Source organism: Crassostrea angulata, chromosome 10 (genome assembly GCF_025612915.1).
Source record: "Crassostrea angulata isolate pt1a10 chromosome 10, ASM2561291v2, whole genome shotgun sequence".
NCBI lineage: Eukaryota > Metazoa > Mollusca > Bivalvia > Ostreida > Ostreidae > Magallana > Magallana angulata.
In genome coordinates this window covers 39,797,337-39,812,856 of record NC_069120.1, presented here as the reverse complement: position 1 = coordinate 39,812,856, position 15,520 = coordinate 39,797,337, and the positions used below count along the sequence as shown (strand labels likewise).

The 15,520-nt window shown below is 31.3% G+C and overlaps 2 protein-coding genes across 3 annotated transcripts in view; one reads left to right on the top strand and one right to left on the bottom strand.

Annotated features, from left to right (window-relative positions):
- Positions 1 to 15,520, top strand: part of LOC128167508 (uncharacterized) — an 86,351-nt gene that overhangs the window by 59,694 nt on the left and 11,137 nt on the right. The window lies entirely within an intron of this gene.
- On the bottom strand, positions 174 to 15,307 carry LOC128167504 (uncharacterized). The gene is made up of 7 exons (XM_052833258.1): positions 14,105 to 15,307; positions 13,965 to 14,012; positions 5,753 to 5,785; positions 4,755 to 5,050; positions 3,671 to 3,889; positions 3,324 to 3,465; positions 174 to 1,763 (listed from the first exon to the last, which is right to left on the bottom strand). The coding sequence occupies exons 1-7, from the start codon at positions 15,303 to 15,305 to the stop codon at positions 1,138 to 1,140; spliced, it is 2,565 nt and encodes an 854-aa protein (XP_052689218.1). The 5' UTR covers positions 15,306 to 15,307; the 3' UTR covers positions 174 to 1,137.

Genomic DNA, 15,520 nt, shown 5'->3' with positions numbered 1-15,520 from the left:
CGTCTCTTCCAACATGTCAACTACCCTTTCAAATCGACATTTTGTTCACGTACTAAAGTAAGCTTTTGACATCATTAGATAAAAATGTTTTAAACTGGGGTGTTCCCTGTCCGGACGATAAAAATGAATTAAAAATTATCTTCAATACTCTAAAATGTGTTTGAAGGAAATTATATAGCTTGATCATTAATTGAATACGGCATACATGTCTACATTGTATAGCTAAAAGCCAAAAAATTTTAAACAGTCAGTAAAATATGATTGCTGACGATTTAATAAAGAAATACTACTTCTAAAAACACAGATTCATTCAGAATGTTGTGATCCGATTCTAATATTTTATATATCTTTTTCATACTGCATCCCCGTCATTGCGAAAAATATACATTGTATATCGTACATGTACATTCTATTTTGCTAAGGTTTTATTCAGATAAGTGTATTTTAATTTGTAAAACATTTGTATTCTAGATTTAAAGTAGAGGGTTATCATAAAATGAGACAAGAGGTCCTAGGTCCACACCGTTCACCTGAGTAACAATAGCCGTAAAACTGAACAAACCAGCTTTAGGATATCCAATGCAACATATTTCTAGCCATACAGATTTTTTAGAAAAAGAATTTAAAAGATTTTTTTCTAATCAATCCTATGTTTAAATTTAGCCCCCTCCCATTGTAACAATCCCACCCCTAGGGTCATGAACAAACTTGAATCTCATTTAGTCTACTTGAAGGTACGTGTATTCATAGTTATCGCGTAATATTTTACCGAGGGGCTTGAGATGTCCTCACGCGATTTTATTGCATTGTCATATTACAAAAGGGAAAATATCAAGTTTTTTTTGTCTAAATAAAAAAATAACTTAATTTTACTTTTTTATGTAACAGTCTGAATAAGACACTGAATTGTGAATATGCTTCCTTTACCTACCCACGAGGGCGTGGTCTCTATTAGAACAAACTTTAATCGCCACCAACCAAGGATGCTCTGTACCAAGTTTTGTTAAAATTGGTCTAGTAAGATGATAAAAATGTGAGGGTTTACGACGACAACCGACAAGTTTTGATCAGAAAACCTCATTTGAGCCTTTGACTCAGGTGAGCTAAATTGTTGTTTTAAGGGCAACACCAACAATATTAACAATCTCCAGTTTGACAATCGATCGCGTGGCGGATATGAACTGCACCTGTTAAGACAGCATTCTCTTGTAAAATAACAACACGTTTTGTATTGAAAAAATCTCTCACTGCATTTTGGACGACGATAACTTCAGATAGGCTTCCAATCAAAAGAATAGTTTCAATATCTACCATATCACTGACAAGTATTGTTTTGATATGTTCTATAATTCTTTTAATCGTCTTGTCACAGAGTAGTGAGATACCATCCTTGCTCCATCTCATCTTATCACATGTTATTTGTACTTTTTCTGAATATTTAGAAGCATTGATATTTTGTTCCATAGATGAAAGTGTGTGATCTTCAACCCATTGTAGAATGTTGAATGGAATTGAAATTTGCAGTCTTTGAACATTGTGTGTTGTTTTAAATTTTCTTTTTAAATCTTCAGTAAAATCTGTGTAGTCGGAGGAAAGATCTTTTCTCATTGCTTGCATTTGCAGCTTGCCAACTATTTCTTCAATGCAAGTATCAAATTCGTCCAACAGAGATTGCATTCCCCACGATCCTTTACTTATTCTTAAAATTTCATCTGAAGATCCGTCGTTGCTCTTTCTGTTGACAGATAACGTTGATGTCTTCTCTGAAATTTAGATGTTAACGTAATTTCAAATAAACGTATCTTAATCGTTATAATGTTTTAAAATCGAAACTAGGACGTTTGATGGAATTTTAGCGTAATTCAATGCAAATATACAGAAAAAGTCTTGAAACATTTTAAGCATGTTTTGCAAAAAAGTTACATTTGATACTTTTTTATTTTCTTTAATGCAGACATGTAAAATCAAACTGTCTTAATTTTTTTTTTAAATGTCAATGTTATAAAACTTTGACTTTAATAAAATTGTTACTATTAAAAATATAGCCTAATTAAATTGAAAAGGGGTAATGGAAAAAATTGTCTAATTGCCTATAGACAATCCAATTGCGTATAATATAAAAAAAATGTGATGTAAGTTTTCTGCTTAGTTAAAGATACTAACGATAAATGTATACAGGACCGAAAGTTGCAAATTTAGTACAAATTAAATCCGTTATAACATAACACATTGATATGACTCCCGACCCGTTTTTGGCATGTATGAAGCAATTTTTATACACAAAATTTATACTTCTCAAGAAATTACTGCTACAACAATATTTAGGAGTGAGATACCTTAATGGAAGAGCCGATACTCTGCATTTGTTTAACGCTTATGAATAGTGATCAACATTTGTGGTTAAACGAATATAATGCTTTAAGGATGACGTTTACTCAGAATGAACAAAAAATCCACTGATGATAATGAAAAACCATCTATTGTATGTTATAGACCTTTGATTGTAGGGTTATTTTCACTTTCAAAAAAGTAGGTCAATGACCTACTTTTTGAGTTAACGTCCATTTAATATTTTTTGAAAAATCAAGAAAAATCCCATAAAATTTTACACTACGATTGAAATTTTCTTAATTGTAAATATATTACAAATAATAAACACTTTATACAATTAAATACAGTTTATAAATGGTAGTGGCACTTAATAGTTTCAAACAATAAAGATTTCAGCAACAATATTGTAAGAAATATTCCAGTCCGAATTTCCTCTATCAGTTTTCAAATCTCTACCCATTTTTGATCCAATTTTACAAAAATTGAATGATGATATTACAAAAAATTTATAGTATGGAACTACTTATATTGACCTTATTCTATTGACATTAAATTTATATGAGGTCAATGATCAAAATTTTGAGATATGGTGTCTTTTATGGATTTTTGGCATTTTTTAATATTTTTGCAATTTGTGCCATACGCTTATTTTAACGAATAAGTGAGGTTTGGATAAAAGTCTATTTTTGTTTGAGCCTAATTCCACAATAAAGTAAAAATATCGAATGCTTCGTCGATAATAATTCACTTCATTAATACTTTTCTTGTTTAGAACAAATTTTACTCATTGCATCGAACTTAATAACAATCCGAATTTGAGAACTCAAACCCTGAGTAACAACACCCTTAACCTTTGAACTCCCCGTTCATGTTATGAATTTTGGAATGCCGTGGCGTTCCACACATTTTACACAAAAGATATTTGTGGAATACATTTAAATATGAAATACCGGTATCTATGTATCCGACTTTTAATTTTATTCATTAAATACCTCCTAAACAGGCAACAAGATACTTTTTTCCAACAGGAACTTCCTTTTTCTCCCTATTTTCTTTAGTTACTAAGCATTGGTAAAAAAAGAACGCTGCCTCTGTTTCTAATACAACGATAAGAGATGATCGGAGAAATCCACTCTGCAATCATAATTACATGTAATATATTCACTGCTTATTTTTTTTACTTCATAAAAATATGAACTTTCGATGCGATGTTCCAATCGTCAAAGGAATAATAATTACTAGTAATAGTTATTATTTATGGTTTTTGTGATGTTTACAATATATTTAGAATAATTTTGTGTACATGTTTGTTTTATCTGTATCAATATAATTATGATACCTTTACTGCCGTTTCGTAGACAAATTGCTGTTCATTCTCACTGAAATATGTAGGCACAATAATGACAAATTTTATGTCTGTTTCACGTATTTTCAAACGGTCACAACTTATAGAGCGAGTAAAATCTGCAAGAAGAAAACCAAATGCCCGCTCAAAAATCGTTGTAGATTCTATTTCTTTTCCAGTGATATCCCTTTGTATTGTATGCTGACTGAATGTCTGAAAGGAAAATGATGCGGTAAAAATAATCACTGAGGGAAAAATGTTTCTGTTTGTAAGTTAACATTCCAGGTTTCCCAGTTTTGTAAAGTAAATTAAAGTTGACATAAATTCATAAGTACGCATTATTTCCCTTTTATCTCCGACTACCACACATTTAGTTGTCGAATTCTATTGTTGCACTCATGCTTATGCACACAACCTATGTAAGGCAGAAAACACTATTCACGCACGACTGCATTCAAGTACCTGTATTTCATTCACCCGAACACATTATATTGGACGGAAAGTTTTAAAAAAATGTGTTTTGAACAAAAATAACATGACAACCACTGCACTGATAAGGAATATCGAAATCCAGGTACAATTTATAAGTCAAGTTTTTAACCATTCACAAGTCAGTACGTGCAATTGCATTTTAAAAGATGTCAAGAATTACCTTTTGCTCAGAAATAAAAGACTAAATACCATTTGCATATTTGTACTTAATTGTATATAATATTATTAAATATGGCATGTCAACCGTTTTTAGATCAACTCTATGTTAAAATCAAACTTGTATGCAGGAGTTAAACCATGCATAGTTACCGAATGTCTTAAGTTTATATTTCATACATGGGTACAAATTAATTAATGTAAAACGTAGCGAGCCCAACAAAAAAACCTATTTGAGTATATGATTATGTTTTCATTCAGAGCTGAAACTGCTGAACGTTAATGTAAAACGTAGCAAGCCCAAGAAAAAAGTATTTGAAAATACATAATGTTTTGTATATGATTACGTGTTTTTGGAGAGCTGAAACTGCTGCAATCACTTTATAATATTTTAAACAAAACGTTGAACGTAAATATTTGTAAAACTAACCTTTTGTGAGTCAAAAACGCTCATTATATCTTGAAAGAAATAAAATTCCATTCTTCTTCGACCTGTTAGACAAGCGTATTGTTCTTGCGCTTCGTATCCAAATGCTCTGAATGACTTGTCTGGATTCAACAGTAAAGATGCAGGCAAAGTATGCGATACGTTTAATCTACTTGAGCGCCAATTAATAGTTTTTACATCGGAGTAAGTTCCACGGGTTGAAAATGCGAAACCCCACGATGAGTATCGTAAATCAAAAGCTGCGGCTACCAGCTTATTGTCCGTAGACTTTGTGTAATCTGAAGTTGAAAAAGTCTTAATATATTAAATGTGGTATCGTTAAGGTTGTATGGGACACTTCCATGTTATGACGTTTTTCATAAAACGCTTCAAATAAACAATAAAATCAAGTAAAAATTTATGAACGTTTTCATTCCCGGAATAGTTACCTAACAGCGTAGCGGAATGGATCAGAGCGTTAACTATCAATTTGTATGTTCTAAGTTCGAAACTTTTTTTTATATTTTTAACCTTGCAAAAAAAAATTAAAACATATTTTTTTAGTCAAATTTTTTAAATTTTAAAATTTTAAAACGATGAAAGTATTCTCATTATCATGTACTTTTATCCACATTAAAATCGACGAGTGTCTTATACCACCTTCAGCAAGTGATATTTCTACTAACACACTATCATATCAACATTATGAGAGAGAGAGAGAGAGAGAGAGAGAGAAAGAGAGAGAGAGAGAGAGAGAGAGAGAGAGTATAACTATATTTGATCTTTCTTATACTTCATACACTATATGTATTGTAATAATTCATTATATATTAGATATTAATTGGTACATAATGTGATAATCAGAATACAACCACATGGCACTTAGTAATTATAAATTACTGAAGACTACATTTTAGTAATACATGTGAGAAAATAGTTATTAATTTTAAATGTTCCTTTCTCGATATTAATAGCAAACGCTGTAAATATTTGATACGTACCGGTTGATATTCCTCGCAATATTCTGATAGGAGCTATGAGAAAGTATTGTATTTATATCAATAACAATATCTTGCATTTTTATGAAATCTAAATATTGTAAATATTAAATTCATCCAAATGACTGTACTTCTTTACCAATCAATTCACAAGATTTAAAATATACATTGAAATCTTACTTTTATTGAAATTTATTCTTTATATACGAGGCTCAATCAAAAAATACGAAGACTTTTGCCATAGCTATGTAACTTGATGTCATATAATTATCAAACCTAGTAGTAGTTTCAAACAATTTGAAATCCAAAAGGGTAATTTATTCCTTTATTTCTAAGAATAATTCAAAATCTAATCCTGCAGAAATGAGGTCACGGTGCACGCTCAAAATTTGTGTTATGACAACAAAAAAACATATTATTTTGAAAGTAATATCTCTATAAATTGGGCATAAAACCAAATGATATTTAAACCTCGAATTAAGAATTGTCATGATATTATATGTACCAATTAGCCAAGGGATACATAGTTTTGTTGTACAGATATCAGTAACTAAAGACAGATAGTCCTCTTTACTTTTTACCCAAAACATTGACTTCACCGGGCGTCACACCACAAAGAAAAGTATAAACAGTATGGATTTACCTCGGGGAAAAGTCGATAACAACTGTGAAAATGCTCAATGGTGGAAAAAATACGCTAAAAATTATTAGTACGTCTGTGCTTAACTATGGGTGTTTACCATTTAACTGGCATCGCCAGATTTGCCGGTGTTGCCTTTGTCGCCGATTGCTGGAACGCGCGTCGACGGCGAGAAATCCGGGATTTCTAAAACTACAATTTGTCCTACTACATTGAAATTCATTGAAACTGCAAATAGCCAAAGAAGATAGGTGAATAAGGCGTATAGACTGCCCATATGAGGATAGATAAGATACTATAAAATTAAAATATCAACAAATCTCATAATTTTTTTTTAAATTATTTAAAACAATGTATATTTACCATAACATCGATTTATAAGCCTTAAATATGTTAAATACTTGGAAAAAATTGATTTAAACTAGTATGTGCGTTTCAAAACTTTCAAAACTTCCAAAAAGTGTCATTTTTTAGAACTTAAATGCGTTTTCTTTTGTAGAGTAGTCCTTGGCTCCATATTTTTGTCAAAGTCTATGTAAGGTTTTAAGGAAGTCAAACCGATTTCAATTAACAAAAACATGGAAAGATGACCCACCATACTTTAAAAATGTAATTTTGTATCCCAACAATTGAACGTTTTAGAAAAATAATCAAGTCCGTAAATTCATGGTCGAAGTCGCATATAGCATTTAAACAATGTAGGTTGTTGTGACTGAAATGGCTCAGTGGTTAGAGCACCAGACATTAGGTAACATTACAGAACTAGGGTTTTTAGGTTTTGGGTTCGATACTACCAAAACTTCGTAATTTATTTTTTTTCTTATCGTTGCTTAAAATATTGAAAAGTGATTAAAGTTAGAAATTGTCCTTTTGTAAACTTGTATTTTAACATCATCAGGTATATTAAGTTGGAAGAAATTAAATTTGAAATTGCATTGCATTTTACGACTTAACCAAATGGGCATTTGCGCTATCTTATTCCCCCATTTTCTTTCTGGATAAAATTTCAAGATAAGTATCCGGAAGCTCACTAGGGCATTTTTACGTTGGCAAACGTTCCATTTACGTCACCGTTTTTCGATGACGTTGCCGGCGAGGCAACGTTAATGGAAAGCGCCCTATATTACAAATTTTTTAGGAAGCTGGTATTTGTATTTTGAACATCAAAAGTACGAAATAAAGTAGAATATCTGTAAATATTAGGTCAAAATAATTAACAACGTCATCGGACGTTCATCGGACGTTCAGGGTTTTTTCCTACAGTAAACGAAGAGACATGCGGTAAAAACTTCGAGGATCTAACTTATGATTTTCGAAAAAATGTGAAAAATAAGAAGTCAATTGATATAGTGTCGATTTCAATTGTGTGGCTTAAAGCACAAAAGACTCAGGGTGGTATGAAGATTGGGTATTTCTATTAACTTATTTATATATATATATATATATATATATATATATATATATATATATATATATATATATATATATATATATATATATATATATATATTAACTTAATTATAAGCGTCATTTTTACGTCATGTTTTCAACGTTACCGTACGCCGTTATGACGAAATATGTTGTTTTTAAAATCGGGTACAAAAATACCATGTGGAATGAAACTTCATACATCAATAAAAGAATTGTTGGTGCATAAATTAATCTGTTAGTTATGACTATTATGAAAAATATATGATAAACAGCCACATTGTCTTCGTATTTTTTCATTGACCCTCGTATGTATAATTATTAAGAGCCATTCTCTGTAAGCATTTAAACACTTGTAGAGGAGGTTCGGCACGCAAAGTCACCGATTTTTCTCAAATTTTAATATGATGCATATTATCATATATCTATCATAAAAACATCAAAAGTTGGTTGCTAGGCAACTCCGTTACCATGGATACACGTACCCATCATCCCTAGCACAAAATGGTCTTGATTTTTTCTGAAGAACACACTTTTTCTGCTTAAATATTTATTTCAATTAGATTTGTTTGTGATAAATCTTTATCAAACTCTCAAAGCATCACATCCAAACTATTGAATAATACATTTAGCAAATCAAAGTATCTATCTTTCTTTATTGTACCATGGGCTTAAAAGTACTCGGTTAACGACTTTGTAAAAAACCTAGAAATGAGGCATATTTGGTGATGCCCTGTAAATTCTTGCGGACAGGTTGATGCAAACCGACACCAATCCTGAAATGAATGGGTCTTCTGTTATCAGAAATAATCAAAACATGATGGGGAAGTTTCCTCAAAATTGTTGTTTCCATAGAAACAAAAGGGTTTATTTTACAACTTTCAAACTTTATAAAACCCTCATTATGGTTCATAAATATGTGTAAATTATGTCCTTTTGAGAAAAAAATGTGAAGTTTTACATTTACAATAAATTGAGAGTGTTTGTAATATTGGTTTACAAATTATCAAATCTAGGTAAGATATATAAAGAATCGTTACCATGGTAACATGATAAACAACAATGTTCAATTCTATGAATAATAGACAGTTTATGTCTTTGTATCTCATTACGGGCCGTCAGGAGGCGGTCCGTTATTTGATACACATTTAAATATTGTAACTGCGTTTCTGCGGGATAATTTTTTTTAATGAATTAATATTATTTTTTTCAATTAAAAGTAAATTTGCATGTAGAAATGCCTTTTTATGCCTTTTAAAAATTATACATTTTTTTGTGTTTTGCTCGTAAATGAAAAGTTGGTCATAGACTGTCGTGTTAGACGCATTTTTATCGAGACTATAATCTATTCGGAAAAGGACTATATATGATAAGGGCCTAAAATGGCCCCCTAAAATGAACATCATCATTTTACTATCATTCTTTGTTTTCTTAGTACATATATGTATGTGATGTGTTTACATAATATTCATTTTGGTTCAAGTGCCCACAATTTAGATATATGACATTGTAAAGACAACCTTTTCCCGCCATTTTTGCATTTTTAGCGTAAAACAGCTTGTTTTCAAGCAGTTTTTCCTTCCGAAAACATAGAGCGCATTCTTGAACAAATAAAATATTTTAATCCGAGATTTATCTAGCCAAGACTAATAAGTGACAAAAAAATTTTTCTTGTTCAAGCATGCGCTCTATATTTCCCATTCGTAAATAGATAAGAAAAATGTCAATTTTTGGCTGATTTTCAATTTGATTGAATTATAGAAATGGCGTCACTTCTGACGTCATAAACTGCCAGTGAGTGCAAATAAATCAAATAAATAGATGAAAAATATATTTTATATCAACTCTTTAAAAAAATTAGTTAACATTTTATTGTACCCGAAACACTTTAAAAAATGGCGAATTATTGGGGCCAAAGGACTATGTGCGGTTTGGTCAAATATCTGCCCCCGATTTCGACCAATTTTTAAATAGTATCGTATCAGAATGAAATCTTCACAAATCATTGTAAAGAGGATGCCTATAACTTTAATCTTGATTTTAGTCATTATTGCCCACTCGCTTTTTATCTATGACGTCATCTAAATGACCTAATTCCCGCAAAGTTGCAAACAAATGAAGATATTCTCATTTTTGCTCTATATTTTGCATTCGGAAGTATAGAGCGCAGGTCTGCTCAAGTGCAATTTTAACATATGTTTTTCTTCAGATAGTTATATATATTATACTAAAAAATGGTACTTGAGCAAGCCTGCGCTCGATGTTTCCCAGTCGGAAAACCATCGGAAAACACCCATATTTTGCTACAAAACATCAATTTATCAAAATAATGCAATTTTCATGACGTCATTTCTACGTTATGACGTCACTGTGGTGATAACCTTTTACACCTTTATTTCCAATATGATTTTAACTATCTTTCATCTTATTTTAAAGCTCTTTCTAAAACTTTGATTATGGGGGGCAAAAATTGCATAAAACCGCACTTAGTCCTTTAACTCTTATCATATATAGTTCTTTCGGTATGGTATACGGGACATATTAAAGACCTGAAATACTAAAGACCTGAATGACATGAACTTTTATATAAATGATGTATTTGAATTTCTATGTGCTGCGTCAAATAAAATGACTTTGTGTGTGAATTTATTATATTGCCGTGTGCTTTGTGGTAGAAAATTATCATGAAATGGCATCCATATCATTTTTTAGGCAAAATATGAAAAAACTGAAAATCTATATGGACCTGAAAATTTGAACTAACCTGATTTATTTTTTAATTCTTTTGAAATAACAATGATTATCTTTATAAACTGTAGTGTAGATAAGATTTATAATTCCATTTAGGAAAAAAATTTATCGAACTCTATTCTTAATAATAATAGTAAAATGTTAAAATTTAAAACGAGTTGCTGAAAATATAGTATATGTAATTAAAATCAAAATCTATCATTAAAATTAGTACAACCAACTCGTTATTTTCTTTGTGGTGTGTTTTTTATGCAGACAACCAATGATGATTTATACAACAATTATACTTTTGCGGCCCATTTGACGCTTGCGTAAATATGATTTCTTGTTTCTATATGTAATGATTACCACATTTTGATGAAAAAAAGGAGAGCATATTTTATCCAACATTGTTTTAGCTCACCTGAGCTGAAAGCTTTTTGTAGGGCGTCCGATTGTGTCTGTCTGTCCATCTGTGAATTTTCCACATTTTAGCTTCTTCTCCAGAACCACTAAGCCAATTCTTACCAAACTTAGCACACATCATCCAGAAGTTTAGGAGGTTCAAATTTGTTAGCATAATGGTAACACCCTCTTTCAGGGGGGAACTAAACATCTGCTATGATCTTAATATTTGACCTTGAAATTGGTTCAAGGTCACTGCACACTTTTTACCTAAAAAGTTCTCTTTATGAGAAGTATGAGCCAGACAGAACTTAAAAAAGGGTGTATATGCTAAGAATTTTTTTTAGTGTAATCTGATATGACCTTCATTAGATTGGATGGATGAATGTGCAGACAAACAGATCACTTTAGGTCACATTCAGAGCCCGACTCTTATTTATAATTATTAAAAATTTGTTGGTATTCTTTAACAATCTTCTCAAAAATCATTTGGCCAAAAAAGCTGAAACTTGTGTGGAAGCATCCTTAGGTAGCGTAGACTCAAGTTTGTTCAAATCATGACTCCCAGGAGCAGGGTGAGCCCACAATTAGAGGGGGTGTGAATTTTTACATAGGAATAAAAAGAAAAAAATTCAAAAAGTTCTTCTCGCAGAAATAAAAAGTTCAACGTTTAACATGAAAATATGTGCAGAAAATTTTAAAGATCTTTTTTTAAAGAAGAATTACTCTACTAACTTGTCAAGATACATTGTTTAGTTTCATCTTGTGATTCAAGATAAAATATCTCGAAATTTTGATCATTGACCTTATATAATGTTAATGACAATAAAATACAGACAATAAAAACGGTTTTAGGCAATCAATGGTTTGGAGCTCCTATTAGTCAGTTTTTTGTAAAACTCGATAAAAAAATGGGTACAATTTTGGAAATTGATAGAGGAAATTCGGACTAAATTAAACTTAAAATATGAGCTTTAAACGATTCATTCAAATATAAAATTAGTAAAGCTATTGTATTTTATCATTTCCCAACCTACAAATTGTTTTATTATTTCTAATAATTACAAAATAAGGAAAACCTTGAAAATGGTGGACAATTTTGACAAACTTTGTTAATTTTTTTTAAAAACATTTAGAGGTCACTTCAGAAAAAGAAGGTCATTGACCTAGTTATTTGAAAGTGAAAAACAGTACCACAGTAGTGGGGCTACAATGAACAATAAGTAGGTTTTCGTTCCTATTAGTGGATATTTTTTCGCACCTCAGTAAACGTAATCCTTAAGTTCAACTGCACTACATAAACATGATAAGGCATTCGATGAGATTTCAGAAACACTAATAGTGGTTCATATTAGAGGTGTAGTGACAATATCTATGTGTCATAACAAAAATAAGGATAAGTCTTTAAGATTTTGGGGAAAAAACACTTTGTGGACATGCTGTTTCAACACTTCTCTTTTTGAACGCTCAGCACAAAAGAGTTCTAAATTGCAAAGGGAGATAATTCATTTTCCAAAAATGTAATCATTTTTAACTTATTATTTCACAACAATAAGGATAGCTTCCCCATCATGTTTTTACATTTTTAGATAGTAGATAGGTGAAGGATTGATGATTAATTCTATGCATGTTAAACGTTGAGCTTGTCGCATTTTTGATAAAAAAAAATGAAGTTTGGGTCGAGTTTCCATGGAAACTGGTCAGTATATAGACAATTTGGCATATGCATTTTAGATAGTTTAATAAGGTCTGCATTCTGGAAAATTTTCGGCAAAATCCGTTTCTATGAGTGCCAAAAAAGTTTAATTGCTTACAGAGAATGGCTCTTAATTTTGAGTATATAGTTAAGACATAAAATGAATTATATGTATAACAAGCTTTCATGAATCTAATCAAATGTAAAACCAAACTGTTAAAGGAATCTATCATAATTTTGTGTTTATGCAGAATCCATTGTTACATGTATTCTTATTATATTCTTATAAGGTTATGATTAGGCCAAATATTAAGTAGGAAGTAAAATTGCTTCCCATTTAAATGTTTAAAAATGTTACCTTCATTTTTGTCACTTTTATAGTGTATTAAGTAGGAGAATTATAATATTGTTTTAAACTATAAATGGATAAAAGGTCACAATTTACACTCAGTTTATCAAAAGCGATGGACAAGAGGTAGGGAAATCTTGCATTTCAAAGCATTCAAAATTTCCCAAACGTTGCCATATTGTTTTACCTAGTCATCCAGAAAGAGGGTGTCGATGGGGGGGGGGGGGTTAATTTGTAATTTTCTTTGCCAGTGAGACCAAAGCCCATCAGTGGAACGCCAAGCCTTTTGATCGTAGGATTTATGGTAAGAGACTTACTAGCTAATTACCATCGTGTTGATTTTATATTTATATCACAGATTAATAATTAATTTGAATATATCTCTAGAAATATCATTTCTTTTAAAGATGATTTTTGTAATGTATATTGGAGATCGGTATGTAAAAACCAAAGAGATAATTTACGTATGGCAATTATGGCATATTTTTTCGAAATAAAGCTAATCACGACTCGTAAACTGGCTTGACAGTCATGTTTTGCTCTCCTCGCCGCTATCCTCATAGGCCGCTGATTATTATACACTGTAAAGGTATTTTGCTAATCTTACATCGCCATTGTTTCTTGATTGCGTTTTGTGCACTTTTTTCTAAGCAAGGAGAAAATTAACGCCTTATACACATACAAGTAACATAAAGCAATGAAACAAAACGCTATATTCAAGAGAATGTATACGTGAGGAATGCTCTACGTCATCCATGAGTGTTAGGTGTGCGATCAAATGTAATAAATGCGAACAATTATATACATGTACTCCTCTGATGTCTTAAAAAACTAGAATGGTGTTTGTCTATATTTCGGCTTAAAAGGAATAAAGGCTTCATCAGCTAAAGTATGAAATACAAAAAAAAATATTAGGTACACATACAATGTGTATAGAAAATCGTCGTCAATAAAATCATTGACCAACCTTGAACAATATTTCTCCGTACAAACTCCTCGGCTTCTTTCTTTGATTCTGAAAAAAAGTAAAAAAATCAGATGAATACCTGGCTGTTACATGTAGAACAAATTTACTGTAAATTACATTAAATCAAACAAAAATCTTACCTATTTTCTTGTGAAGCCCCTCATTTTCTATACATTTGAAATAATTTTCAATTGGTGTAACATAGTCCAATGACTCGCTTTTGTATTCAAAAACACCTAATTTGGTCAAATTTATCAAAGTATTTACTGCATCAATCGGTGTCCATTCCAATGTTGATCTCCTCATTTGCTTTCTAATAGATTTAATTTTTTGCAAGTGTTTCTGTAGCTGTATTTTCTTCCTTTCCGTTGCTATAAATAGATGTTTTTTGTTCCCCTTCTGCATTTCGGTAGATGTAATGTTTTCACTTTGGGCGAGAACCTCATTGAACTTTTCTAATGCCTCTAGTACAGTCGATAATTCAGATGTTTCTTTTCTGTGAGTACTTTGTAAAGATTTCTCTAACTTTGAATGTAAAGAATCGAGTACTCTTTTTATGTCTTCAATGTTTTTACTGACGTCGATAAGAATTTTTGTTCGTTTCTGATTTATTTCATTTATATTTCTCTTTGTGTTTTGCATAACAGAAGTGGTCAAATCCCTCATTTTCTTTGATTCTTTTATGAAACTTTTAGAGGAGTTGTCTAAATCACTCTCGTCAATTTCGTCTAATGCCAAAACCGTTTTGCAGTCTTTGTGTTCTGAAGTCAAACAGAAGTTGCAGCCAAGTTGTTCATGATCAAAGCAATAAACTTTTATTGGTTTGCCAGGATGAACCATACAATTTCCACTATCATCAGCGGTTTCTGGTTTTTTGGATGTCAATTCAACAAACGTGTGCGAAGCAAATGCCTTCACTCTTTCATGAATAAACTTGAAACAGGTTTCACATAGGTTATCTTTACATTGTTGACATCGACGTGTCGCACTTATATGCTCACCGTTTTGCGTACAAGAGTCACATAACACTTCGCAGCTTGAAATTATAGGTGTGCGATACGATTCCTGAATAGTCAAAAGTTGATGGTTTACCGGCAATTCCTTTGCCCATTTTTCGGATGATATATTTTGAGATGGTGGCAAATTGACGCATCGACACACGGGACACTCAAACGATATCGTTCTGTGGTTTTTGACACAGTTAACCATACATGAATCAATGAATGATTGGATACATGGCTCACAAAATGTATGAAGACAAGGTAGATATTTTGGTGTCCTCAATTTTTCAAAACAAATTGGACAATCAAAAATACTTCCTGTTTTACCTGAAGCGGCCATATTTATACCTCATACCCTGGACAATTCGTACACTTGAGACTTCGTCCCGAGATCAATATATATTTTTTTTATTGTGTATGCATATAAAATCAGAAATACTGGGGGTTTTTAGCTCTGTTTTTGTTTGTAATTTGGCCTCTAATATTCGAATATTGGTTAATAATTGAAAAGCACAATTAAACAACATTAAACATAAAGATAAAAAATAGATTTTC